At 41.8% G+C, this 27,292-nt stretch overlaps 1 protein-coding gene and 1 non-coding gene across 3 annotated transcripts in view; one reads left to right on the plus strand and one right to left on the minus strand.

The window, feature by feature from the left end:
• Positions 1-26,379, minus strand: part of PIP5K1A (phosphatidylinositol-4-phosphate 5-kinase type 1 alpha) — a 37,333-nt gene extending 10,954 nt beyond the window's left edge. The window contains exons 1-7 of one of the 2 annotated variants that reach the window (XM_040626762.1): positions 25,755-26,379; positions 6,586-6,617; positions 4,962-5,042; positions 3,222-3,352; positions 2,668-2,785; positions 2,333-2,485; positions 1,112-1,411 (exon numbers count right to left, since the gene is read on the minus strand). In XM_040626762.1, coding sequence (XP_040482696.1) covers positions 1,112-1,411; positions 2,333-2,485; positions 2,668-2,785; positions 3,222-3,352; positions 4,962-5,042; positions 6,586-6,617; positions 25,755-25,836 — 897 coding nt within the window. In that variant the 5' untranslated portion in view covers positions 25,837-26,379. The remainder of the gene's footprint in view (positions 1-1,111; positions 1,412-2,332; positions 2,486-2,667; positions 2,786-3,221; positions 3,353-4,961; positions 5,043-6,585; positions 6,618-25,754) is intronic. The other variant, XM_040626761.1, reaches the window with a different exon arrangement.
• LOC121102159 lies at positions 12,255-12,360 on the plus strand. The gene has a single exon (XR_005834247.1). It is a non-coding gene; the product is annotated as a U6 spliceosomal RNA (small nuclear RNA).
• Positions 26,380-27,292: the final 913 nt, after the last annotated feature.

Raw genomic sequence — 27,292 nt, forward strand, 5'->3', positions numbered from 1 at the left:
CTGAAGGGGTGAGAGCAAAAGCCATGACAGTGGGTTGATGCAGGAATAGGAGACGATAAATGAAAAGGACAAATGGAGACACTGGAAAAAAAAAAAAAATCCTCCAAGGGCACCTGGGTGGCTCAGTTGGTTTAGTGACTGCCTTCAGCTCAGATCCTGATCCCAGGGTCCTGGGATAGAGCCCTGCATTGGGCTCCTTGCTCCACAGGGAGCCTGCTTCTCCCTCTGCCTCTGCCTGTCGCCCCCCCTGCTTGTGCTCACTCTCTCTATCAAATAAATAAATAAATAAAATCTTTTTAAAAAAAGAAAAGAAAAGAAAGAAAGAAAAGAAAAAGAAAAAGAAAAAAATCCTCCTAACCTTAAGATGGAAGAGATAAAAGTTGGCTTGCATGCAGAAAGAAAACAGTTGATAGAGGCTGAAGCCAGGGGAGCGAAAGGAAGCAAGATTTGAAACAGAATCCTAAAGAAACAGTCCTGAAAAAGTGATTGACTTGGAATAAGCCACCAAATTGGGCAGAAAGGAGATTAAAGATGGGTAGGTGTATACATGTTTATAAACTGGGGATGGGGGTAGGACAAAGGGATGATATGGAACAGAAGACTAAGGTAGTCTGTTGAGAAACAAGGCTGGGGGATAAGAAAAAATGGTTTGGATAGTGCCAATCATGTGACATCTGTGCTGAGAACAGGAAGTGGACTCGTGAACAATACTGAGTCTGGACAGCATCAACCTACAGAGATGCTGGTAGAATAGACACAGGTGTGTGATTTTCTTCAGCAGCACTCAGCTTCCAAGATATAAATCTGAATTTGGCAGGCAGGACCAAGGCCTGAGGAATGATGGTGCTGGTATGAAAATAAGGAGACTCTAGGATGATGAGGCCTAGGAGAGGTAAAGAAAATGAAGCCAGGTGGGAGAGGATAAACAGAATGTAAAAATGTAAAGGCTCAGCAATAACCTAATGTAAAAGTTATTTTAAATGAAGTCTGGGACATGTGGAGCTAAGGAACTGAGTCCCATCTCAAACAGATCTAATGCCTAAGAACAATAAGCTGTTTTAGTGGCTGAGATTTTTGGTATCTGAGAGGGAAGGAAATATGATAAACTCACCAGACAGTCACGCTGTAGGGTCTTACACAGAGCATTGTACATATCAGCATCCAGAAAAAGACCATCTGGAATGTCTTGTAAGAAGTCCAGGTCTTTAAAGGTGGGGAGAGGCTTCTCTCGCTCTTTTTGGGAAGCCCGGCGTTTATAGGTCGAGCCCTTGAGGTCATATTTGATGTGCATCTTGACCGACCGTGGTAAGAGATTGTTCATCACCACAATTCGAATGTTCTTACCACCTGCCTGCACACAGTACAGTCCATAGAATTTAGGCAGCAAAGTGCGAGGATTCTGGTTGAGGTTCTGAGGGCACAAAAGTAAAAAGAAGCAGGAGAGCAAGTCAGCTGATTTTCAGTGAAACTCAAGAGTAAAAGCTGCCACCCACCTTCCTTGGTCTGCTATATGGGATTCAGGTACAATTTATCTGCCCATAAGCCCACATCATGTTTGTTTACAGTTTCCCAATACTTCTATCTCAGTGATCGATCACCGCCAAGCTGAGCCACAGACCCTCCAATACAGTAATCAGTCAGGATACTCAATATATGATGGGTATAGTCTTTTAAAGAGGTGTAAGAAAAGACCATGTTGAAAAAGTCTTAATTCTAAGCCCTTGGTATAGTGTATTCTTATGGGTGTGATGCAAAGCAAACCTAACTTCTCCAGAAGCTCTGAGAGCAGTCAGTCAGAGTAAGATGGAGTAGAGTACTATCAAGAGAAGTAACCCACCTCATTCCCTAGTGTAGGAGGTGGCCTAAGAACAGAAGACAAAATTATCACGGAATTTCAACTTTGGGTAGGATGGTCTAAGTCAAATAATACCTAGAATAGGACAGATAGGTGCACCTAAGTGGCTCAGTCAGTTAAGCATGTGCCTTCGGCTCAGGTCACGATCCCAGGATCCTGGGATCGAGTCCCGCATGGGGCTCCCTGCTCAGCAGGCAAAAAAAAAAAATCTTAAAAAAAAAAAAAAAAAAAAAGACAGATAAACAAAACCCCTTTTAGCCCCAGAGAGGCAAGAGAGATGGGGCAAAAAGCCACAAAATGAACTACATCTTTAAGACAGAAGTGCTGACATTGTGTTGCCCTGCTGAAGAGAGCCTTTTTTTTCTTTTTTAAAGATTTTACTTATCTGAGAGAGAGTGAGCACGAGAGACAGCACAAGCCAGCCTTGTCCAGGAGTGGAGTGGGCAGCAGAGGTAGCCAGTGCTCCTCTTCCCTCACCATGTAGTATCCTGGAAGCAGCTTCTGCAGAAACTCCGCCTCTTTATGCTGGACCGTTTTAATGATGAATTCATCGTCACTGGACACGTAGAAGAGGGAACCACTAGCTCCAGAGTTGCAGAGCTCAATCAGCGGCTCACTGCAGAGGGAGTACTGGGGCCCAGAAAAGAGAGAGCAAGAAGTTCAGAAATACCAGGGCCTGTCCAACCAGAAATTAAGTATAGATGCAATTCTGTTCTAAAGGAAAATTACAGCAAGACTGTGGAGAGAGGGTCTTCCTTTGGGAGGATCCCTCTGATACTGGAGTCATAGGCTCCTGAGAACCAGAAGCTTACCAAGTAATCATCAGGCCGGATACCAAATAACTCCCGAAAGTAACGAAAGGCAACAGGTGCATAGGTCTTGAACCGAAAGTCATTGTAGTGATGAGCAGGGGTCAAGTTGCTCCCTTCGCTGTGGGGTTAAAATAGAAAAAGCTGTAATTTACCAGTCCCTGTCACCCAGGGAGTCCACCCTGGGCAGACACTCAGAGTAACTCAGAGGCAGGTCAATACATCCCTTCTGAGAAAACCAGAGGGATCAGATGAGTCAGTTGCTTAGTGGGACAAAGCCACAGCATAGGGATTAAGACATGGCACAGGGAATCACACTGCCCCCTACCTAGTGCACTGAATTGCTTTTTAGGGCTCACTCCAAAGGCCAGAGGCTCACGGAAACATTCAAAGGACAGCATCTGCTCTCCAAATCCTCTGTTCCCACATCACCCCAAGATCAAGTTAAAGACTGGACATTGTGCACATGCCTAAATTAGACCTGAACCCCTAAAACTGGCCTGAGGTTGATATGAAAAAGCCACACTTCCCAGGACATTCCCCTGAACATTAAGTACCTGGGGAAGAAGATACTCTCCACCACATAGAAGTCTTGCATGAGGACATCACGCTCTGGTTTGGTACTCAGGCTTCCCACAGTGTGAGTAATGCCTAACTGGATGGCACCTTTCAAGGCAGATGAGGTTGTCTGAGAAACAGAAGAGAAACGAGACGAAAGTTTCTAGTATTAAATCTGATCAGAACAATAAAAACTCAGGAGGGAAGAGCCAGAAGAAGCACTCAAAAGCAAATGCCCTTCTAGTACTTCAGACTAAACCAGGACAATCCAATTCCTCCATCCTCTTGCTTTACATGGCAGTTAAGCCTGGTAAAGATTGAAAGGGTATGAAGATACACAGTAGCAAAGGCAGCGCTGTCTGAATCAGCCTCAGCTAGGCAAGGTGTTCCTGCCTATCCCTATCTATAGCTGGAAGCCACTATCCGTATCAACATTTGGAAGATATGTTGTACTGAGAGAACAATCTTAAGTCTCACTCCAAAGATTGCTGCGCACAGAGTATCTGGGGATCTCCAAACATTTTATTCATGAAATACAGAATGCAACTAAAATTAACTGATATCATGATGGACTACCTGGCTACAGAAGTTTCAGTCCTTTAAGGCAGAGCCTGATTGGTGTCCCAAGGACGACAGAGTGGCAAAAAAAGTTCCTAACTGAAGAAGAAAGCCTAAAAAGACTCAAATTATTTCTGAGAGAAGTGTTTAGATTTAAAATTATCACACTATGGTCAAAACACAAATTGAAGAGCCTCGCTCGTACAATCCCATGGGAAAATATCACATCATCTAGGTCTGTGCTGTCCAGTACACTAGCCACTTGCTACCGATGGCTATTTAAGTTAATCAAAATAAAAACTGAAAATCTGCCTTTTCGGTCTTACCAGCCACATTCAAGTAAGACTAGTGGCTACTACTGGAGAACACAGATTATAGCACATTTCAATTACTGTAGAAAGTTCTGGACAGTTTCGTTCTAAATGATTTCCTTCATCCCCAACTCTCACCAAGTATTAAATTACTTGTATTTCTACTTAGTCCTCATTAGGCACTAAAATGGTAACTAGAGGGGTGCCTGGCTGACTCAGGGTCATGAGTTTGAGCCCCATGTCAGGGGTAGAAATTAGTTTAAGTAGGCTCCATGCCCAATGTGGGGCTCAAACTCACAACCTCGGGATCAAGAGTCGCATGCTCTCTTGACTGAGCCAACCAGGTACCCTGCTAGAGATTACTAGCCCCCCCAAATTATCTATCTCCCCCCCATATATATATATACACATATATAAAACTAGATTGAAGTGTGTGCCTCTCCAATTAGCCTAGAAACTCATCTTTTTGTCTAAATGTTCAGCACATAGAACTCAATAAATATCTGTTGAATGGACAAGGGCCTCGACCCCATTCCCAGAGAACGTCAGGTCCCTGACAGTACAATAAAGGCAGAGAACACACAAGAAAAATTTACGTGGGCCAGAAACAGGACTCCAAGAAATCTTCGTACCCTGTATCAAACAAGGAACAGACACTCAATGGAAAGGTTGAACACTGTCCCTTGAGAAGCCTGAGCACCTCCCACAGTGGTCCAGAACTGAAAGCAAACTCTGAAAGTCCAAGCTGTATGACAGCTCTTGTGCAAAGGCTTAGGACATCAAGAAATGAGACAAAATGTGAAGAGTAACACCAAGGGGACAGAACTATCTCTTCCTGGAGTAAAATGAAAGGGTTCCACCCAGACACACCTTTTTATATGTCGTCTCTCCTGAGGAATCAACACCTCGGTGGCCTATTTTCTTGATGGGCATGCCAGAGGCATAAGGCACCTGGAAAAAGCAGAGTCACAATTAGCACATGATCCCCATGTAATACACCATTCGGCTACCGTGATGGTGCATTAAAACAAACTGAACACTCACTCAACCCGTTCTAGGTGAAGAACATGTTATAAAATCTTCACAAGACCCACACAGCTTTAGTGTTGTTTCCCAATGAATTAACTGGGTAAAAGAACACAGAAAATTCCAAGGGACATATATTTCACTTTTGATCCTCAAAAAGAAGACATAAAAAAATGAGTTACATTAAGGAAAAATAGAAACAAGAGAACTATGAAATAGCTGCTCCGGGAAAAAGAACAAACCTTAGTTCACAAAAGCAAGACAGGTTAAAAGTAGTTCCACAGACCCGTTCTTTTTCACCAGATTTCTTTCAGAAACTTCTACCCCTCTAACCTTCAACCGGACATGAACACTACCTGCTCAAAGTGCATTCACCAGTAAAAATGATCTAGCCACTCGCAAATGTAAGTACTGCAAACCCAGGAATTAAAGAGCCGAGGCAGTAAGACGACTCCCCTGAGACAGAAGCCCTCAGTGCCTTGAAGAGATTCCTGGGAACATGATACGGCTTTGTTTTCCACCCGCAGGACAGCCCCTAAAATAAGGAAGGAGTAATACCAGTAGAGCGGAGCTCAGAAGGCTATTCCTACATCAAGGTGAAGTACAAGAGACACAAAGGTATTCTTCATGATGTCAGTACTCATTAAGTTAATAAGCCAGAGGCAAAAAGGCCAGTGTAAATAGGGTGTCATGATCTTAGGGCCTGATATTCAAGTTCTACTCTTCTGGCTAAGGCCCTTAATGTCAGAAAACCCTCAGTATATCATCTCAAAGATCTTGGAAGAGGTTCTAAGAGAAAAACCTAAAATCCCAGGCCAAAGGGGGCCTGCATTCTGAAACCCTGTCACAAAACCCAGGAGAGAGGCAAGAAATAAGAAGAGGTTTGGGAAATACCGAAAGGAAGAAAGTTAAGCAAATGGAAGATATTCTGCACAGAAAAGAAAAACTTAGGAAATTAACAGCATCTGTATGGTTAAAAGAAGTTCTTCAAATGAAGAAAAAAAATGAAGCTATGCAACAGGAAGCAGTAACAGCAAAACCAAAGAGTGGGCTTTCGTGTCGGACTGTGTGGGTTTTAATCCCAGCCTTATTAATTGTGTGACCTTGGACAAGTTATAGAAACTCTATTCCTCACTCTTCTTATCTGTAAAACAGGGATAGCAATGGTATTCAGCTCACAGGAGTGTTTACCAGATTAAATAAGAATAAAGGACACTTAGATAAATTATTTACTCTTCGGTATACTACATTTGATACATTTAAAAAAAGGTCAATCAACGTGAGCTATTATTAATATCTGTAATAAACTACAACAAAAGTCGTTGTATAATCTCTAGCTTACCAAAGAGATGTAAGAATCCCACCTAACTTCTAAGATCCAAGTAGGGGAAAAATAAAGATGTCATAAATGGTATCCTCCTATCCCAGAATTAAAGTTTCAGAAACATGGTATCAGTATCAAACTCACCTCAGATGCCATGGATCTCTTGATTCCTGATGCTGTTAAAAGAATAAACAAAACGCAATCAGAAGTGTGCGTACACACACCAGTGCCCACAATTTCTATCAAGCACACAGAAACAACTGGGGCTTGAATCCAACTAAACCTGACAATGAGCTCCTGCCTCTTGATACTAAATCCTTTTGCACAGGGATTTTAAATATCCCTTCCTCTTTTTCTTCCATACTCACAGAACCCTCATGCATATTCCATTCTTGTTCTAGTCCCTTTTTTTTATTCAATTCTTATTATTTTCTGGGAAATATATCTGTTCTTGATACATTCAACCATCAGAGTCAAGAGGGTATCATTTGATACCATGGCTGAAAGAGAAAGGGCATAGGAGATACCTAAAACTCGTTGGAGAATCTAGGGCTTGATTAATAATTTTTCCTGTACAGCTAAAAGGGTAAGAACCTTCAGAGCATATCTATGGTGCTTTACTCCTCTATTAATGATTTCAGAAAATAGGTAAAGAGTTGATCTACGGAGATGAGGGAACTAAGGATGAGAAAATACAATGTTGAAATAATGAAGATTCTGCATCCCTACCTCCTCACCTTGATTTCTGCTGTAAACTCAACAGGAATTTGTTGGCGTTTACTTACTTACTAAAGTGAGTTCTACTTATCAAATGTTTAACCAGTGCAGATGTGTAAGATAAGTGTGTGGTTCAATCTCATAAGTATTATGACTTTTATCCATTTAAATTTAGGAAAGATTATAAGAATATGTTTACAAAGTGACTAAAAGTACCTATCTGTAGAAAATCTACTCTGAAAGGTTAAATCAGTTCTCAAGGGTGTGCCATACCCATAACCTTCATCCATGATCACAATAGACACATGTCCACTCAGGAAGACAGACTGTTCCCCCCTTCATATTGGAAAAGGTTTACCTTTAACTTCAAAGACTACTGATATATACCTTCAATCTAATTCTAAAGAATTCAAAGGGAATAAAGATTACCCATATTAAAGAAAAATTAAAAAAGGAGCCTAATGGGATGGATCTTCAATAATACCTGAGCAGGAAGATCCCAGTTCCAGTGTATGTATAAGGATTAATGGTAAGGCAGCAACAGCAACACATGGGATTAAGGGCAATAAGGTGAAGCTCTAATTATGACTGTTTGTCTAAGACAAATAATCGAGGGCCCTGAGAATTTCAGAATATAGCTGGGCTCAGAGGAAAGGTTGTGACAATAGCCCTTAGCCGTACAGAGGCCACAGACCAAATATTTCTGTTACCAATAAGCAGAGCAGCAAAATTTCCTTCCCCATAGTGAGTCAGGGTGGCAAAAAATGGGGAACAGATGGTTTTCATTCCTCTTCCCAAAATAGGAGGCAATGGAAATGTCATCTAGCTGTTGGGAAGATCTGCTGCATAAAATGACCCAGAAAACTGGAAAAGCCCTATAATCTACACCTTTATAGATGCTTCATCTTCAGTCAGATCAACTTCAGCTAAGTAAAAGACCAGGTAAATTAGTACTGGAACCCCAAGCTAAAGTTTCCAAGGAACAATAAGCCAGGATAACTCAGATTTATCATTAAAACTGCTACCGACTTACTATAAAATTTAAGATGTACATCAACAAAGAAAAAGAAAGTCTAACCTTTTTTTAAATTTAAGATGTACATCAACAAAGAAAAAGAAAGTCTAACCTTTTTTTTTTTTTTTTTTTAGGATTTTATTTATTTGATACAGAGAGAGTGAGCGAGCACAAGTAGGGCAGAGCAGCAGGAAGAGGAAGAGGAGAAGCAGGCTACCCAGTGAGTGAAGAGCCTAATGAGGGGCTCGATTCCAGGACCCTGGGATGACGACCTGAGCCAAAGGCAGACGCTTAACCAACTGAGCCACACAGGTGCCCTGAGGTCTAACCTTTTATATCTTACAACCTTCAGCCAGGAGTCAACATGCTGAGCTATTTAAAAATCAGAAGACCTGGGTTCAAATCTCTGTTACATCAGGTAAATTGTTCTCTATGCTTAACTAAAAAAATTCATTGGGAAACAACACTAAAGCTGTATGGGTCTTGTGAAGATTTTATAAAATGTTCTTACGGGGCGCCTGGGTGGCTCAGTAGGTTAAGTGTCTGCTTTCAGCTCAGGTCATCATCCCAGGGTCCTGGAATGGAGTCCTGTGTCAGGCTCCCTGCTCATCAGGGGGTCTGCTTCTCCTTCTTCCCCCACCCCTCCCACCTGCTCATGTACTCTCTTTCAAATAAATAAGTAAAATCTTAAAAAAAAAAAAAAAGGTTTATGTAGTGGCACCTGGCGACTTAGTCGGTTAAGCATCTGACTCTTGATCTCAGCTCAAGTCTTGATCTCAGGGTTGTCTGTTCAAGCCCCACACTGGGCTCTTCTGGAGCCAACATCATTTAAAAAAAAAGTCTTGCGGGCACCTGAGTAGCTCAGTCTGTTAAGTGTCTGCCTTAAGTGTCGTGACCTCTGGTCACGATCCCAGCATCCTGGGACTGGGCCCTCATCAGGCTCCTTGTTCAGTGGGAAGTATGCTTCTCCCTCACCCTCTGCCCCTCCCCTCCACTTGTGCTCTCTCTCACTCTCTATCAAATAAACAAAATCTTAAAAAAAAAAAAAAAAGTCTTATGTAAAGATTAGATGAGATAAGCTAAATCAAATGGACCATAACATGCTATACAAATATATTCTATGTGATTTCTAAAGCAAAAGCAAAGTTGGCCTCACAGCAAGTTTTAATGTTCAATTACATAGACCTTCAAGGAATTTTAATTAGCATCTCAAATTACTTGGCTCCTCCCAAACCCCCATCAGCTGTCCCCCACCACACCCTCCCGCAAGTGCACACGTGCAACTACAGAATCACTGATTCTCAAAGAGAAAATCAGTATGCTTTCGGTTGAGAAGACAAACACTAATTCTGGACTCCTTGGTCAGTGCTTGGCCTATCCCTTCCTTTTTCACCACAGAGGAAAAGGTTTGGAAGGTATCTGGCAGAACCAAGAAGGGCCAACATCCAGTCCTAGTCTGACAGTCTTACCTAAAAAATAACCTCCTCTGTACATAAGTAGTCACTAGACAAAGTTAAACAATGGAAGGAAACAAAGGCAGGTAAGTGATTTGAAGGCACAGGGTTAGTAAGAAAGCCCCATATCTCCCTGAAAAGTTCTACCTGCTACCTTTCCTAGTTTTACCCCACAAACATGTAGCTCTAGGGCTGCTACACTCTTGCAAAGTACCCAGAACCAGGGTGAGAAGACTTTACTCAGTGGAATTTTGGTGCCAATTGCTTAGCTATCAGCAACTGTAAGCTGGGAATAATCCCAAGGACCCTACGGCTGATGCAGTTAGAGTGATAATGGGATCTAAATAATAATGATGATGATGATGATGATGATGATGATTAGGGGCACCTGGGTGGCTCAGCAGGTTAAGCCTCTGACTCTTAAAGATTTTGTCAGAGAGAGAGAGAGCGCGTGCATACACGCACACAAGCAGGGGGAGTGGCAGGCAGAGTAGGCAGAGGGAGAAGCAGGCTCCCCACTGAGCAAGGAGCCCTAAGTAGGACTCGATCCCAGGACCCTAGGGTCATGAGCTGACCAGAAGGCAGACATTTAACCGACTGAGCCACCCAGGCACCCCATAAGCCTCCAACTCTTTTTTTTTTTTTTTTTAATATTTTATTTATTTGACAGAGAGAGAGAGAGACGGCCAGCGAAGAGAGGGAACACAAGCAGGGGGAGTGTAAGAGGGAGAAGCAGGCTCCCAGCAAAGGAGCCCGATGCGGGGCTTGATCCCAGGACTCTGGGATCACGCCCTGAGCCAAAGGCAGATGCTCAACGACTAAGCCACCCAGGCGCCCCAAGCCTCCAACTCTTGATGTCAGTTCAAGTCATGATCTCAGAGTTGTGAGACACAGCCCTGCATGGGGCTCCCGCTCAGCACGGAGTCTGCTTGGGATTCTTTCTCCCTCTGATCCTCCCTCTGCTCACGTGCACGTGTGTGCACCCTCATTCTCTAAATAGAATCTTTAAGAAAAATATAATGATAATCAGACCAAGTAACACAGGAGGAGGAGAGCAAAGACCTAAGACTTACTACTCTCTTCCTTGCCTGAAGTTTTCCTCCTGGGGCACAAATCAGAGCTCCAACCTACCATAGCAGAACGGAAGGGAAGAGAAAAACACCTAGAGTTTTACCAATATTGCTGTTAACACCCAGGTGGTCCAGAAACCCAATGAAGAACAGAGTGACATTTTAAGGAACCAGATACCACCTGCTAAGGCTGGACCACTTGGTCCAAGTCTCTGCCTATGAGAAACTGTCTACTGGAGAAGTCCATGAGACTGAAGAGTCAACAGCATTGTACCTGTTCACCTCATAATCAAGCTTTCTCTCCTATTAGTACAGAAAGAGGAAGAGGAGCAGAGGGCAGGGGAAGAAGTGTGTGTGGGGGGGGGGGGAGGAGAGAGAAACAGAAACCACAAGACGGCCAACTCAGCATGGCCACACTGGGCTTGGTAATGCCAGCCAGCCAATGTTTAAGGGAAATGAGATTCATCTCTATGGCTAAGACCAGAATATTGTTGGGGCACCCGGGTGGTTCAGTTGGTTACCTGTCTGCCTTCGGCTCAGGTCATGACCCCAGGATCCTGGGATCCAGCTCCCAGCCACGGGGTGGGTAGGTGAGTGGGTAGGTTTGTGTGTGTGCCCGCCTGCGCCTCGGGCACTCTGCTCAGCGGGGAGCTTGCTTCTCCCTCTCTGTCTGCCCCTCCCTCCCAGCTCCTTCCTCGCCGCCTCAAATAAGTAATCTTAAAAAAAAAAACAAAAACAAAAAAACGCAATATTGTTCAGCAGAAAGTTGGTTTTCTAGTATCTCTGCATAAAATATTCTCTGATAAGGATACATTATCTTATAATCCACATCCACCATCTACATATATCATTCTCTTTTTGGATGGGGAAACAGAGTATAGGGCAGAGTTCTAATGCTAAAATTTACTTTACTCAGCAAAAAACTTTTCTCCTGAGAAATCAGGGACCCGCCTCTCCCATCGAACCCAAAACTCCGAAGGATTATTAAAACGCCTACATAATCAGTCCACACCATGAAATGTAGCATGTGCTACAAAAGAGAGAGCACACTGCCCAAAATGGGGGTGGGTATGGAGGCTGACAGCTTGGCTTCTCCTTATTGGCTCAATTTTAACACCTCTCAGTACCAGTTCAATGCTGAATTATTTCTGTTCCCCATCCTCATTCAATTATTCAAAAACTACTGATCATCTGTTACATGTCAGGAACAATGCATGTGCACTATGGACAGAGAGTTTTATGTTCCTGGCCTGGAGGAGCTCACAAATTTTTTCTGTGTTTTTCGCCATCACTTGGGCATCTCCACATTGTCCTAGTTCTCCTTAATACTGGCTACAAGACTAAACTGAACTGATACCTTTTTAGAAAGGGTATTTCTCTCCACTGACAAAATTTTTATTTGTATAGCGCTTTAAAAGCTTACAAATATAGCTCATTTGACCCTTAAAACAATACTACAGGGTATGGGAACCAATTAAATGAAGTACTTAAGAGACATATCCACCAAATACAATGTATGAAACTTGTCTGGATGCTGATTAGAAAAATAGTAAAGTAGAGCTCGCTCGGCAGCACATATACTAAGACTGGAACGATACAGAGAAGATTAGCATGGCCCCTGCGCAAGGACGATACGCACATTCATGAAGCGTTCCATATTAAAAAAAAAAGAAAAAAGAAACAAAAAACAACAACAACAAAAAAGAAAAATAGCAGTTTAAAAGATTTCTGAGACAAGAGCCTCAAGAGGAGAAATTAAATAACCACTACTAATTTTGTAGATGTGTCGATACTACTGTGGTTATGTCACAAGTCCCTATCTCCCTTTCCCCCCAAAATACAGTCCTTATCTGTAGAAATAACATTCTGAAGCATTTATGCTGAAATCAGACGAAGACTGGGTTTGCTTTAAAATATTACAGCAGGTGGAAGTGGGGAAATGAAGATGAATAGATGCAACAAGCTTGGTAAAATGTTGCTGCTGAGTCTAGGTGATGGGCACATGCAGGTTCTTTATACTGGTCTTTCTACTTCGGGTATGTCTGAAAAGTTTTGTACTAAAAGTTTAGGGAAAAAATACCACAGAAGAAAAGAAAACAAGTCTGGATAATCAAGCTTCTTCATCTGAGCAGGCTTCTTTCTGAGAGGTTTTCTCTGGTAAAAGGAAGCATCAAGATGAAGCTCTAACAGCGACACTGTCTTTATATCGCACTAAGTTGGGACTCCTATTCGTTAATAGGTCCTGGACCAAGAAACATCCTAAACAACTAGCTAATGTTGCAGTACTAAAAGCAAGACATGAAGCCATCACAAACAGGCTGCATCAGAAAAAAATAATGGTTCAAATAACTTATTTTTGAGTGGGCCAACAGATGATATAGAGCCAACCATGGCAACTCTGAATACTAGTTCCTCTGCAGAAAGAAAACCTAGAAGACTTAGCGAAGCAAAAACAATAACCAAACCCTAGAGGAGCAAGGATGTACTCTCACTTTGGTAATTTTTTAAAAAAGATTTTATTTATTTGAGTGAGAGAAACAAAGAACATGAGCAGGGAAACGGGCAGGGACAAGCCAACTCCTTGCTGAGTGGGAAGCCTGAGGCAAGGCTCGATCTCAGGACCCTGAGATCATGACCTGACCCGTAGTCAGATGCTTAACTGGCTGAGCCACCCTGGCACCACTCTCACTTTGGGAATTTTTAAAAATTCTGGCTAGGCAAGCTCAGTCTGGCTGAAATCTACAGCTGTTGATGAAAGTTAATTTTTTAAAAAGATTTTATTAATTTAAGAGAGAGAGAGAGAATGGGAGGGGGAGGAGCAGAGGGAGAGGGACAAGCAGACTCCGTGCTGAGTGCAGAACCCGACTTGGGGCTTGATTCCAGGACCCTGAGATCATGACCTGAGCTGAAATCAAAAGTCAGATGCTTAACCAACTGAGCCACCCCAGGTGCCCCATGAAACTTGATTTTTAAACAAAACAAGTTGAAAACTCAGCTCTTTCACAGTCACAAATGAAGCTACTTGCCCACTGTCAAGCTAACAAATCAATAACCATTTATATTATGAAAAAAATCATTCTGAAAGGGCCTTTGAGATTTTTAGTCTAATCCTCTTTTTTATAAATAAAAGCACAAGCATAAGGGTTGTGCTCAAAATCACAGAGCAAAGATGATGACAGAGCCAGAATGGGAATTCATATTCTTAATCCCCAATTCAACTTTCTTTTAAACCATCTTTTGTTTTCAATTTTCTGGCCACCTAAAGTCTAGGTGGGCCAAAAAGCACCAGGGGAACTAGAATGCTCTAAAAACTAAATAAATCTCAGAATTGCTAACAGACAATACGAACAGTAACTTTCTTTCCCTGAGGTACCTCTTCCCTTGGGACAAGGAAATCTATTTTTCATTTTCACTGAAAGAGGACTAAGAGCAGAGTCCCTCCTCCTTCAATTCCTCTCAATTTTTTTTTTAAAGGTTTATTTATTTGAGAGAGAGAGTGAAAGAGAAAGCATGCAAGCGAGCATGGGGGGAAGGGACAGAGGGACAGGGAGAGAAAATCCAAGCAGACTTGGCACTGAGCGCGGAGCGCAACGCAAGGCTCAACCTGGGGATCGATCTCACGACCTGAGCCGAACACTTAACCAACTGCACCACCCACGTGCCCCCCCATCAGTCTTCCATCAGTCTTAAGTTAATAATAATGACAACTCTGTTCCTCTGGCAACAGTCATCAATGTGACTGACAAAAATAGTAGGAAAATACCTTTCACTTCTCTCAGTGAGGTTATCCTTGTTCTGAACCAAATAATGCCCGTATTCTAGAGCAGCAGAAACTGCTTTCAAGTCTGATTCTTGAAAGAGCAGTTTCACAGTTTTATAGATGTTAAGGTCCTCACTAGTAGTAGAAAGTACCTTTTTGTCTTTGTAATAAAACATCAACAACTTTAACAGAGAAAAAAAAAAAGAGCTCCATTCATCTCAGGTTAGAGTTTTCTTTTTGGTTTATGTGGGACCATAACTTCCTCTGATTAAAAGCATAAGGCTTTTATGATTATTGAATTCGCAGTGGACAAAAAGAGGGCATCTGACAAACTCTTCTTGTTTTAGGGATCTTGGAATTGACTACAGAATCAGTTACCAATCCTTGGCAATTAATTTTTTTGGGGGGGGGTCATATTAACTTCCAAGATATTTGCTAAAAGACTGAAAGAATCAGTAACTCCACATATTATGCACAGAAGCGCTCACAATTCTGCTGTTTTTCTAGAAGAGCCAAGGTCAGAAGGGGAAGTTGTCTTCTGTACTATTCTCTCCTTCATCAAGGAGTCCTGGTTCAGTCAGTACCCATTCAATAACAAACAGTTAATCTGGTTTAAAGTCAAGTTAGTTCACACACAGACTACCAAATTAGTCAGGGGAGCAATAACAGCATAGTGGGCAGAAATGTGGGCTCTGAAATCAGAACACCTAGGTTTGAGTACTAAACTACCACTTACTAACTAGGCAACCTTGGACAAGTTAGTTAAAACTCTCTAGGTCTTGGTTACCTCATCTATAAAATGGAGAAATAACATTTTCCTCTTAGGGTTGTTTGGAGAATTTTTCTTTTTTAAGATTTTATTTATTTATTCGACAGAGATAGACACAGCCAGAGAGAGGGAACACAAGCAGGGGGAGTGGGAGAGAAAGAAGCAGGCTCACAGCGGAGGAGCCTGATGTGAGGCTCGATCCCATAACGCCAGGATCACGCCCCGAGCCGAAGGCAGACGCTTAACCGCTGTGCCACCCAGGTGCCCCAGGGTTGTTAAGAGAATTAAACAAGTCATGTACAGCACTTAACATATAATAAATGCTCTACAAATACTAGTACTTATTATCATCATTGTGAATTATGAAACCTATCTCTAGGATGGAAGGGTCAGGGGAAATGAGAAATGCAGCAGAAAGGGAAAAGAAGAAGAATTGAGACTCATATACTAAAACAAAAGGAAATGAAGTTATAGGAAGACTCTGAGGGAGACAAAAGGTAGCCGACTGATTCATATTATAGTGTGGAACTGTGAGAAAAGAAACTTCTGTGTTATGATAGGATCTTTTTGGGGGAGAGCAGAGAGAAATGGGAGCTAATGTCAAATAATGCTTGCAAGTCATCCACAGCCTTCTCAGAAGAAGGCCATGCACTACCACTACAAAAAGTCTGCAATTGTTACGGGGAAGAGGAATTGGCTTCTAGTTACTGCAAGGAGCTCATGCTTCTTCAGCACAGATACACATCAGATCTACCTCTCTTACAGCTGACCCCACAGCACAGAAAGTTGAAACCTAAATGAGGAAAAACAGAAAGTTATCACTTACTTCTGGGGTTCTACTTGCTTACAGCAGAATAAGCATATTAAAAAAAAAACCTGAAATTTAAAATTATGAACAGGACCTAACCTGCTCCCCAGCACCATACTATGAAATGTAAAATGATTTTTTTGTAGTTCTAGGTAAACGTCCAAAAATCAAGAGAAGGAGAAGTTCTGGCAGAAAAATTCCAAGAGTGGTCACAAAATTTGTAACCCAAATCATTTCACTCTGGAGTGATTTCATATTGGCAAAAAATTTTCAGGTGTAAAACTCTTTAGCATACAGGCATCTATCTACCCTTTCAAAGAAATAATGTGTGTGCATCTTATTTGAGGGTCTTCCACTCTTGGAGGGTAATTTGGCAATATCTAGCAAGAAGTCTTAAAAATATACATATACAATTTGACCCAGAAGTGGGAATTTATTCTAAAGAAATAATTGAGTGGACAAAAATGTATATACAAGGATATTTACTGCATCACCGTATATAGAAACGATTACTGGAGAGATACTGTAACTGGAAAGAATCTAAATGAACAAAAGCAGACTGGTGACATAAATCTAGCCATAAAATGGAATATATAAACCATTATTTTTATGTATATTTATAGATAGGATGTGGAAAAAGGTAAAAAAATACATAGTACCATATTTTTGTAAAACACTTATCTATAAATTCACTTGTATTATTTATACACATTGAAAAGGTCCAAAAGATTATATATCAAAATGTTTAAGTATAACTATCTTAACTAATGGAATTAAGTTGATTTTGTAACTTTAAATATCTATTTTTCCATATCTATGTAAATTTTATATAAAAATAATTATTTCCTTAATTTAGCAATTAAGGAAGAGATACACAGGGGTGACTTTATTGTTGTGCTCTTTGCTATATGCTCCATTTTCCCCAGTAAACCACTACTCGACAGTCCCACATACATAGACCAACGTCACTCCCACCCACACATTAACTCAAGCTCATTACAATCATATTAAGCTGCTGCAGAGACACACCAGAAGAAAAAAATGTAGAAAGAAAATGTCCAGAACACTGCTGACAATCCCAAGCTACAAATACACATGACTCCTCTACACTCACTCTCTTTCTCTACCACATATTACTTTGATATGCTTGTACGACCTGAAACAAACCTTCATCAGCACATATAAGAGGTTCTCTCTGAAGAGGTTTATCTTTCATGTCCTCCAAAATATCAATACTCTCCTATAAAACGGGGATACCTAATTTCAGCGTATCTCCTGGATACCAAGCCCTGAAAAATACAAAAGATCTATCCGCTAAATTATGAAAATAAGCTGGGAAATCTTTGTTACTAAAATAATTTCAAAGCAGCTGAACCAGTCAAGTGCCAAATGGAAACAACCCAATTGATTCTTGCTAAAATACAATGATGAATCATCACACCACGTCACAGAATATTTTTCTGAGTAACTCTGCCCTAGTCTTAAGGAAGCACTCCATTTTGGTCCTTGGCCCCACCCTAAATTGTGTTTCTGGTGAAAAAGGTACTGGAGGGGCTGATTTCTTGGCAAAACACCACTGTGACTCTCCATACATTTGCTTGCTACTACTGAACTACAGGAGATTAAGATTCACTATTGAGGGGAAGAAGGAAATGTAGAGGAAGGGGAAAATCATCAATATAATTCTGAGAAGTGAAAAAAGGCAAACTTCAAAGGGAGAAAGAAGTTGGCTTTAAATGAGGAGATAATTGATATAAAGGTGTTTCCAAATTGTAAAAACCTCCGAAGTAAGAGTTTTTCCCCCCCAGTGTGTGGAACAAAACAGAGTTGGCCTTAATACCAGAGCCTCTCCCTGCACTTTCAGAGCAGAAGCATTTCCGTTGGAGATGAAATGACATCATTCACCAGATGAGAAACTAAGAGGCAGTGTGTGACTGACTTCAATGTTTCAAGTACACATATAATTTGGGGATGCTAGAGGCTGGCCGGATGTGCATTCCTCAGACAACTGGAGTTTTGCCTGAGCAGGTCGTAGAGAAGCAATCCCAGACACCCAGCTCAATACTACCACATAAATGTGTCAATATTACCTACACAGAGCACAAAGCGATATAAAGCAGAATTTTGGGAAACAATGCTAACTCTTACGGGTTCTCTTGGTTGATCAGACTGAGAGCCAGAGGTTTTAAAAGGAAAAAAAATTAAAAGCAAAAACCCACACAAAACAAAATACAAACACAGTCAGCCCAGTTATCTGCTGCATTATTTGAAGCAATCTCTGTGGTCCTTGTTACCTTGAAATATTGAAAGCCATTTTGACCATAACCCCTGCAGGTAGGAGGCACAATATGTTCTTCAAATGAAAATACTCGGAAATGTCTGAAATATCAGCCCACCTCCTGAGTAGTAGTGCTGAGTACTCAAAAACTTAGTGTTTAGAAACAAAAAAGTACATTATACCCTCACAATAGGGACTAAATGAAGTCAATTAAGAAAACCAAACCACATCCCAGAGAAAAACTAAACTGTTTCCTATCAAGTGTCAAGTTTCCTAAGGATCTTCTAGGAAAAAGTGAGAAAGGCAGAGATGCTCCTAGAAACAAAAGCTCCAAAACAGTTTGATCTACCAGTCCTGGGGTCACCTCAGATAACAGCCAACTAAGTACCAAGGAATGAGCCCCAAGTTTACTAAGACTCATCCTTTTCTTTTTTTTTAAACTAAGACTCATCTTGGTAACATATAGACTCAATGCAACACCTAGGCCACTAGTAACAAGCTCCCTGAACCTGTTTCCCTATCTATCTCTACGTTCCCCTCTAGTGATAAACTTTTGCCTCTACAAGGCAAATTTCATGGTTCTCAGGCCTCAAATATGTATCTCTTGGCGCTAACACTTTGAAAATACGGGGGGCGGGGAGGTCTTCTTTAAAAGACTGGAGTCTCGGGGCACCTGAGTGGCTCAGTCGGTTAAGCCCCTGACTTTGGCTCAGGTGATGTTCCCAGGGTCCTGTGATCAAAGCCCCACATCGCATTGGGCTCCCAGCTCAGTGGGGAGCCTGCTTCTTCTCCCTCTTCTTCTGCCTGCTGCTCTGTCTACTTGTATTCTTTCTCTCACTCTCTGTCAAATAAATAAATAAATAAAATCTCTAAAAAAAAAAAAAAAACAACCTGAGTCTCGGGACACCTGGGTGGCTCAGCCAGTTAAGCACCTGCCTTCGGCTCAGGTCATGATCCCAGGATCCTGGGATTGAGCCCCATGGTGGGTTCCCTGCTCGGCGGGGAGCCTGCTTCTCCCTCTCTCCGCTGCTCCCCCTGCTTGTGCTCCCTGACAAGTAAATAAATAAATAAAGTAAGTAAATAAATAAAATATTTAAAAATAAATAAATAAAAGACCTGAGTCTCCTGGATAAGCCACCCATGGCCAAGAAATATTTGAGATTTCTTGGCAGACTGCCACCTCTTATTTCCAAACCTAGCTCCACCTATCCTGAAAAAGCAGACTCTTGCTGGATTGGAATGTACATGTTTCAGCAGAGAAAGTCTAATTTTAATGATATCATAATGAACAATAATTGCCCCAAAAATGCACTTCAAGAGAATTACAAGGAAAATCAGAGATGTTACTTTTCCATCATCCCTTTTATACAAGTTCTTGTCAATGAAAATTTGAAGTTTATCAGGCTTGTTTACGTAGACTGTGCATAGGAAAGCTACTCTGCTCTAGCTAAGTATGTACCCTAAAAAAACCCTCTTCCCATTCTCTCCCTACAACTTCCTTTGCTTACCTTCCCTTAGCCCACTTCCTACAAACATCACTGATCCTTTGGTATAGTGCTTATTCTGGGTTACTTCCATATTACTCAATAAAGTATACAAGGCAAACAATAAAATATATTGAACTCCCTGCAAGGAATCTGCCCACCTTACTTTTTTTTTTTTTTTAAGATTTTATTTATTTATTTGACAGACAGACACAGCAAGAGAGGGAACACAAGCAAGGGGAGTGGGAGAGGGAGAACCAGGCTTCCCTCCAAGCAGGGAGCCCAATGCGGGGCTCAATCCCAGGACCCCGGGATCATGACCTGAGCCGAAGGCAGACCGTTAACCGCTGAGCCACCCAGGCGCCCCTGCCCTCCTTACTTTTTGCCAAAGTCTTCCTCAGACTCAACAGAAAGGAGCCTTTTCTGGAATCAGATGTTTGCCAATTAATACATATTGTCTACAGGAATGCCTGGCCTGGCTGGCTGTCAGTAGAGCACGCGACTCTTGATCTTGTAAGTCCACGACCCGTGTTGGATGTAGAGATTACTTAAAAATAAAAGCTTTAAAAAAATACACATTGTCTACAGCCATTCCAAACAAACAGACTGGAATTTCACAGAAGGATTAAAAAAAAAAAAAAAAAAAAGGTAGACAAAAGTTTAAAAAAATGGAGAGGTAGAGGAAAAAAGTTCACTTCAAATAGTAAACAATAAAAAGAAGATGGAAGCTCATAGGAGATATGAACAAAACCAACCAACACATACTTAGAAACAATGCTCTTTTGATAGGAAAGGGTGGAGAAGTGAAGGGCAATAGGGGAAATGGGCTAGGAAGGGGTTTCCTCTAGGAAATACCATCAGCCCAAACACTCTCTCTTTGAGACTGAATGGTGGGCTGGGGTTTGGAACACAGAGAAACAGAGATTCCCTCTACCAGGCTATGAGAAAATAGCATACTTCCTGAAGTATACTTTTATTCATGATCAAGAAATACACTCAGGAAAAAGAGAAAGAAACTAACAACTTTGCTCTTGCTTTATGTCAAGTCAGAACATCAAAAAATTCTAGGAAAGAAAATATCCAGCTTAAAGGATAAAATAACCACCTTCCTTCTTTATCCCCAGTTCTGTCTTTGGCCTGGTGTTATCTCTGTTGTTCACTTCACAGGCTGTAGCTTCCATTATATTATCAGAGAAAAACAGGCTAATAAAATATGTAATAACTAGTAGCTGGCACCTGTTTGAGCAAAGTTATGAATCAGAAAACTTTTATATCAACCTAGAACAGCACACAGAAACTAACAAACAAAACATATTATTTTGATAGCCAAAGCTAACTTATCAGTACATTATTACCAATTACTATCAGATACTGGATACCTAATAAGTCTATATAATCATACTTGACCAGGCTTGGGCAGTCATGGCAGAAATAAATGGTTAATCAGGGGTGCCTGGGTGGCTCAGTCAGTTGAGCATCTGGCTCTTGGTTTTGGCTCAGGTCATGATCTTGGGGTCCTGAAATCCAGCCCGGCCTCAGGCTCTGAGTTCAGTGCCAAATCTTTGGCTTGAGATTCTCTCCTCCTTCTGCAGCCCCGGCCCCCCACTTGTGTGCACATCGCACTCTCTCAAATAAATATTTTTCAAAAATTAAATAAATAAATAAATAAATGGTTAATCAAAAACAATGACATTCTGATGTCAGTTTTCTGGCAAAATCTACCAAGGGAACAAAAGAAAAAAAGAAGTGATAAAACCCCCATGTAAAAAACAAACAGAAACAGCTCTCCCTACTTATAAAATGTCAGCCAAAATGATACTTAGTGATATTCTGACTACATGATATTCTGTTCTATCTTTACATTTCCAAATTTCAGTTTCTCATTCCAGTAAAGTGGCTTAAGTTGTATTATTTTTCACTAGTATGGAAGAATTGAAGGGAAAAGGATCAGCCTACAAATGTTTTACACTGGATACAAAGAACACACAGACAAAAAAAACTACAAAATCCCTACCATTTGGCGTTATCAGATTAGAGCGTAATTTACTAGTGAAGCTCTTCTAGAAAGAACAAAACCACCAGAATCAGGGACTGATGAGGCTGGCCCTACGATAAAGGTCCCAAGCAAAAATGCTTCAGTCTGTGTTCTCTGGGGTTTCCCTCAGTAGTTAAGTAAAATACAGTCAAAAAGGAGCTGTAGAGGCGCCTGAGTGGTGCAGTCGTTAAGCGTCTGCCTTTGGCTCAGGGCGTGATCCCAGCGTTCTGGGATCGAGCCCCACATCAGGTTCCTCTGCTAGGAGCCTGCTCCTTCCTCTCCCACTCCCCCTGCTTGTGTTCCCTCTCTCGCTGGCTGTCTCTGTCAAATTAATAAATAAAATCTTTAGAAAAAAAAAAGAAAGAAAGAAAGAAAGAAAGGAGCTGTAAAGTTACTTCCAAATTTTGTGCTCATGATAAAATCATATAGGTGAAGGGTGACAATTTCAGAAATGTTCTGGTCTGAAGGAAAAAGGAACTACAGGTTCATGATCTTCTAATGTTTCAAGTGCTTTTTCCTTGGGGGAGTCACATGTGATTTTATCAAACTGCTCTTATTTCAGAGGAGCAGTATACACTTTATCATTCTAACTTTACTTTCTAACTCTTTCAAACTTCAAATCAAGTCTCCAAAACAGAAACTCTTTACTCCCTTCCTGGTAGTTAAAAAAAAAAAAAAAGAAAAGAAAAGAAAAGAAAAGAAAAGAAAAGAAAAAGGGACTCAGTAGCTGATTTCAAGCTCTTTTTTTTTTTTTTAACATTTTATTTTTAAGTAATCTCTACACAGCAATGTGGGGCTCAAACTTACAACCCTAAGATCGAGTCACATGCTCTACCAACAGAGCCAGCCAGGAGCCCCTGAATTTCAAGCTCTTGATAAACTAGTCAAATTAAAGATAGGGAAACAGACTCTCTGCACACTGGTGTGACAGATGCTCATACTGTCAACAGCACCTCTTGAGGGCTAATTTTATTTTTAAGAGGTGCCACTGTCCAAATAATGAGGATGGGGGAAAAAGCAAAAGTAGGAATAAATTTCCTTTACACACCAAACAGCTGAGACTAGATGGCAAATTGCATCAGTTTTTATTAACAAAGTATAAGAACACAGAATGATGGCTTCTGTAAGCTGACACTCATTTATAACTGCCTCCTCCAAATCCAAACATGGTAATTATTCCAATGGGAAAAGATGTCAAACATCTCTTAGAGTGTATGGTTTGACCTACCCTCTGTATTTCACTTGCCAGCAACACAGAAGACAAGCTCTGCCTTAATGGTGAAATAATCTGGACAGGAACAACTGTTTTAAATAATCCGTCCTTCCTAATTTGAATGCCAAAAGATTTTGAGCCTCCAAAGGTTATAAAACATCAGTCAATATGTCCCTGAATCCTAACATTCTTATCTTGAATCTATTTTCAACATTGCCAAAGAATCTTGCCTTTAGGATTTTCAGAGTTTCACCAAAATTTAAGTGAGTTCAGCTGAACATCTAAAAACAATAAGCTGGTTTTAGAATGGTTACAAACACACACACACACACACACACACACACACACTACCTACTTTGAATTTCTACAAGACCAGCCTTCTTGCTTTTAACAATTTAGGAAGCCACAAACCATCACTCATTCCTGTCAATGTCCTAATTCCCCTGGTACCATCCAGATACAGCAACACTCACCCCCAGTCACAAATAAAACCCACTTAAAAAAAATAAAAATAAATAAACCCCATTTTTAATAGCCTTTTTTTGACATCAGAATCAAATATTCTATCCTCTTCAATCATATCCTTAAAATGAAATATTTTACTAAATTAAATTTACTAAGCCCAAACCTAAGTGAAAGTGCAGAAGAACAAATAGTCAACACTGTGTATTTGGACACAAAAATCCCATTAGGTTTTCAGGAATATTTACAAACAGAATTTTTCTTAACCCAATTGCTTCAATATCTGTCAAAGAAGCAAAGGGGGAAGGTGTAAAGAACAAAAGTAAAAATAGAAATCCAAAACTATTTTTAGACATTTTTATACCTTGACTTCTCATATGAATATAGTAGAGTCCAGGAGCTGTAAGGTCCACTGAAACCTAATATTTTGTTTTCTGGTGAAAACACAAAAGGACAAAAACATTTATGCAATCTGAATTACTAATTGCCAGCCCTAGGATCTGGCAGAAAACATAAAAACATATAAAAATATCATACGGTGACATCTGAAAAAGATAGGAGGACTATCTGAAGCAGGAACAGAGATGGAACAGGAGAAAGATGTATCAAAAAGTGATAAAGAAATATTTCCTCTATTCCTAAATCTGTCCACGGCCAGTACTTCCAATGATATAGAGGCTGAATCAAATTTTGGGATATAAACACATGGTTTTTAAACTTAAGCTGGTTTCTAATAGAACACCTAACCTGATAGTTAAGTTTAAGGACTACATACAACCACTGTTCTTTCTGCATTAGGATAAGGAGAGAAAAGATTTTAAATTAAGGGACTACTTTATTTAAAAAACTGTCATTTTACTTCATCCTTCACACTTAGAATGCAACATGAGTTGCTGTGGTCCTCTAACGCTTTTACAGGAAAGGTAAAAATCACCTCTCAAGAAACTAAAAATAGATGCAGCTTATGAAGAAATTTGTGACCATGTAGTCGTACTCATCCCAGCTGGAATATGAAAGGTGGAACCTTCTATTTAGTCAATTCAAAAGGCAAGGATGAAATCCCAGGCCTAAGGAAACGTCAACATCTCAAGTACAGCATCCAACATCTGGCAGCCTCTCCTGTTCACAGTTTAGAGGCAACAGTCACTGTGGAACACCAGACATTTCGGATGGAAGCTCTAGAACAGTTTCTGACTCAATCTCCACCCCCTCCCCACACTTATACACATTTTCCCTCCTACACACAATCTGTTGCTTTTCTTGTGGGCTCCTTGGCCTTCCCTCAATCTCCAATAGTTTCTAACTACTTTGAGCTATGTTCCCTGGCTCCATTCTCCAAGTGCCAATTTCCTGATACAGCCTAAGCATTCTTCCAGTGCACTTCCTATTATGCAATATTCCCCCACAGCACGAAGAACCACCTCCCCGACCACACCATCCTTTCCAGGCCTAATTCCCACCATAACCTCTCTCAGCCTCTACTGAATCATTCCACCCTCTCCGTCTGTTTTTAGGGTCTTTTTTCCACCTTCCTTCAAAATGTTCCATTCATTCCCAAAATTGGGCAGTCTAGAAATGGGACTCATCGAAGTAGGGTGTTTGATAGAACATATGTGTGTGTACGAGTGCGTGCGCGTGCGCGTGGCGGGGGGGTGGGGGGCACTGAGTGAGAAGGAATGACGCATGAGGGGGAGTCTCTAAGGAAAAAGATGTCTCAAATAACTTCTACCCCCAACAAAATCCACAATTCCCTAACTCCGCAGCAATCAAAAGAAAGCGTCACATAACTCTTAAACATGTTTCAACTCCACGGCTTCTCTTCCACATTTTTACCCAATTAACCCCATAATCAACCTGGATTCCACCTGCCTCTTACACTAATTCCTCTCTACTTATGAAGCCTCCATTTACTTTAGTTTTCTCCTCCACTCCTTTCGGTTTCCCTTGTTTTCCTCCTACCCCCACCTTCAATCTTCCTCCCTTCCTAACCCTACTACCTCAAGTCCTCAATTCGGTCTCCTCGAAGACAGCTAGTGTTTTTGACAGCCTCCCTTTCCTCAACCAAATCCATCCTTTCCTCAGACTCCCCCTGCCCGCTCAGAAAGCCCTGCTATTTGAAAGTCCGGCCTCTGTCCTCCTTACCGCCAACTCCTCGGACATCCCCAGTTACAGGTGCCCTCCCAGGTCTCGCTCTCGTTTCCACCGCACAGCAGTCATCAGACCCCTGCCCACGCTCCGCCCTGATTACCTGAGGACGAGGCGCAGGAAGGGACCGCGGGATCCAAGGATGAAACCCCGGCCGCTGACGGCCCAGAGGAGGCCGACGCCATCTTGGCAGCCCCCTCCCCCTCAGCGGCCTCGCTCCCTTTCAATCGGGCTCTTCCTCTTCTCCGAATCGAATTTTCTCCACGTCTCTTCACAGAACCCGCGTTCTGCGGGCCGCCTCCCTGCCCCCTCCGGGGCCTCTCTCAGACACGTCGGGCCGGGTCTTGAAACAGCTTAGGGCCGCACCATTTGGCTGGCATAGGGGAGAACTCCCGTCTCGCACCCTCTCCACAACTTCGACCGCTCTCCACGGGAGCTTCTTTCCCCTTTCACAAGACAGTGAGCTCAAGATCCCGCCAGGACCCCGCGTCTGAAACTAACCACACCTAAAGGAATAAGGGGGCGTGAAAAGTCCCAACGGAACGAACGTCCTCACCCCTCCTCCCTAGCCACAGCCTGTTTACCGCCCAACCCCACCGCTCCACTCTGGGTGGCTAGGGAAATCCGGGAACTGCGCATGCGCTTAATCTTTCCAGAGTTTCAACCCCCTCGATGGGAAGAGAGGGAGGCCCTGAGAGCCAATCGGGGGGCTGCTATAGATCATATGACGCGGGCTCCCGACGCCCTAACGAATCCACCGGTCGAAGACAAGCCCTCCCCGACTGTAGACCGTCCCTACGGTGGCTCGGTGGGTCAATTTATATTCCTTCGTGCGAGAGGACCGCGTTGGGTTGCCGGAGCTCGGGATAAGTGAGAGCACGACCGGCCCTCAATTTTAGAGCCCAGGGAAGAACTCCCGACAAAAGCGCTGTTGTCAAGTCAGAGACATTAAGCACTCAAATATCACAAAACATCACATGCGACTTAGTATTCTTCCGGCTTTACTGCTTTGTTTACTGTAACGTGTGCGGCCGTCTTGCCTTCCTATGAATGACTTTAAAAACAGATCTACACTTTGCCTCAAACGCAATGCTGGGTACAGTTACTGAACGCAGTAAATATTTGATAAATGAATGAATGAAGACCTGTCAGAAAGGGCCACAGAAAGCAATCTGACCATACCACAATCTTCCCGCGATCCAAGCAAGCTAACCCTTAGCTCCTTAACTCTGTTGATAAGTGAGCCAAAGGGCAGGGGGACACGATAAATTACCCATTCTAGTCTAGTGTGCGGACTAACACTGCTCAGTTTTAACCAAGTACTGTCTGGAAATTGTAAACCCAGGTGGGGATCTTAAGACCTGTCTTTCCCTGATTGGACTGTAAGCAATGATTGTTTCACTCTCGTATTTCCAGCTTCTCCCATCTGTGGCTCTGCACATGGTAGAGGCTCAATAATTATTTGTGGAATTAATAAATGAAGAGAAACGGAGGTGGATCTTGCTTTTGTAGCCTCCAAGATGGCCTGGTTATCTTCTCTCCAGGTGTCTTACAGGTTCTAGAAAGGGAATCTAGGACCCAAAAGCCCAGACTATCCCTGCCTATTTACTTCTGCCTTCTACCCCTCTCTCATCAAGATAA

This window comes from Ursus maritimus, unplaced genomic scaffold, assembly GCF_017311325.1.
Source record: "Ursus maritimus isolate PB19 unplaced genomic scaffold, ASM1731132v1 scaffold_12, whole genome shotgun sequence".
Lineage (NCBI taxonomy): Eukaryota > Metazoa > Chordata > Mammalia > Carnivora > Ursidae > Ursus > Ursus maritimus.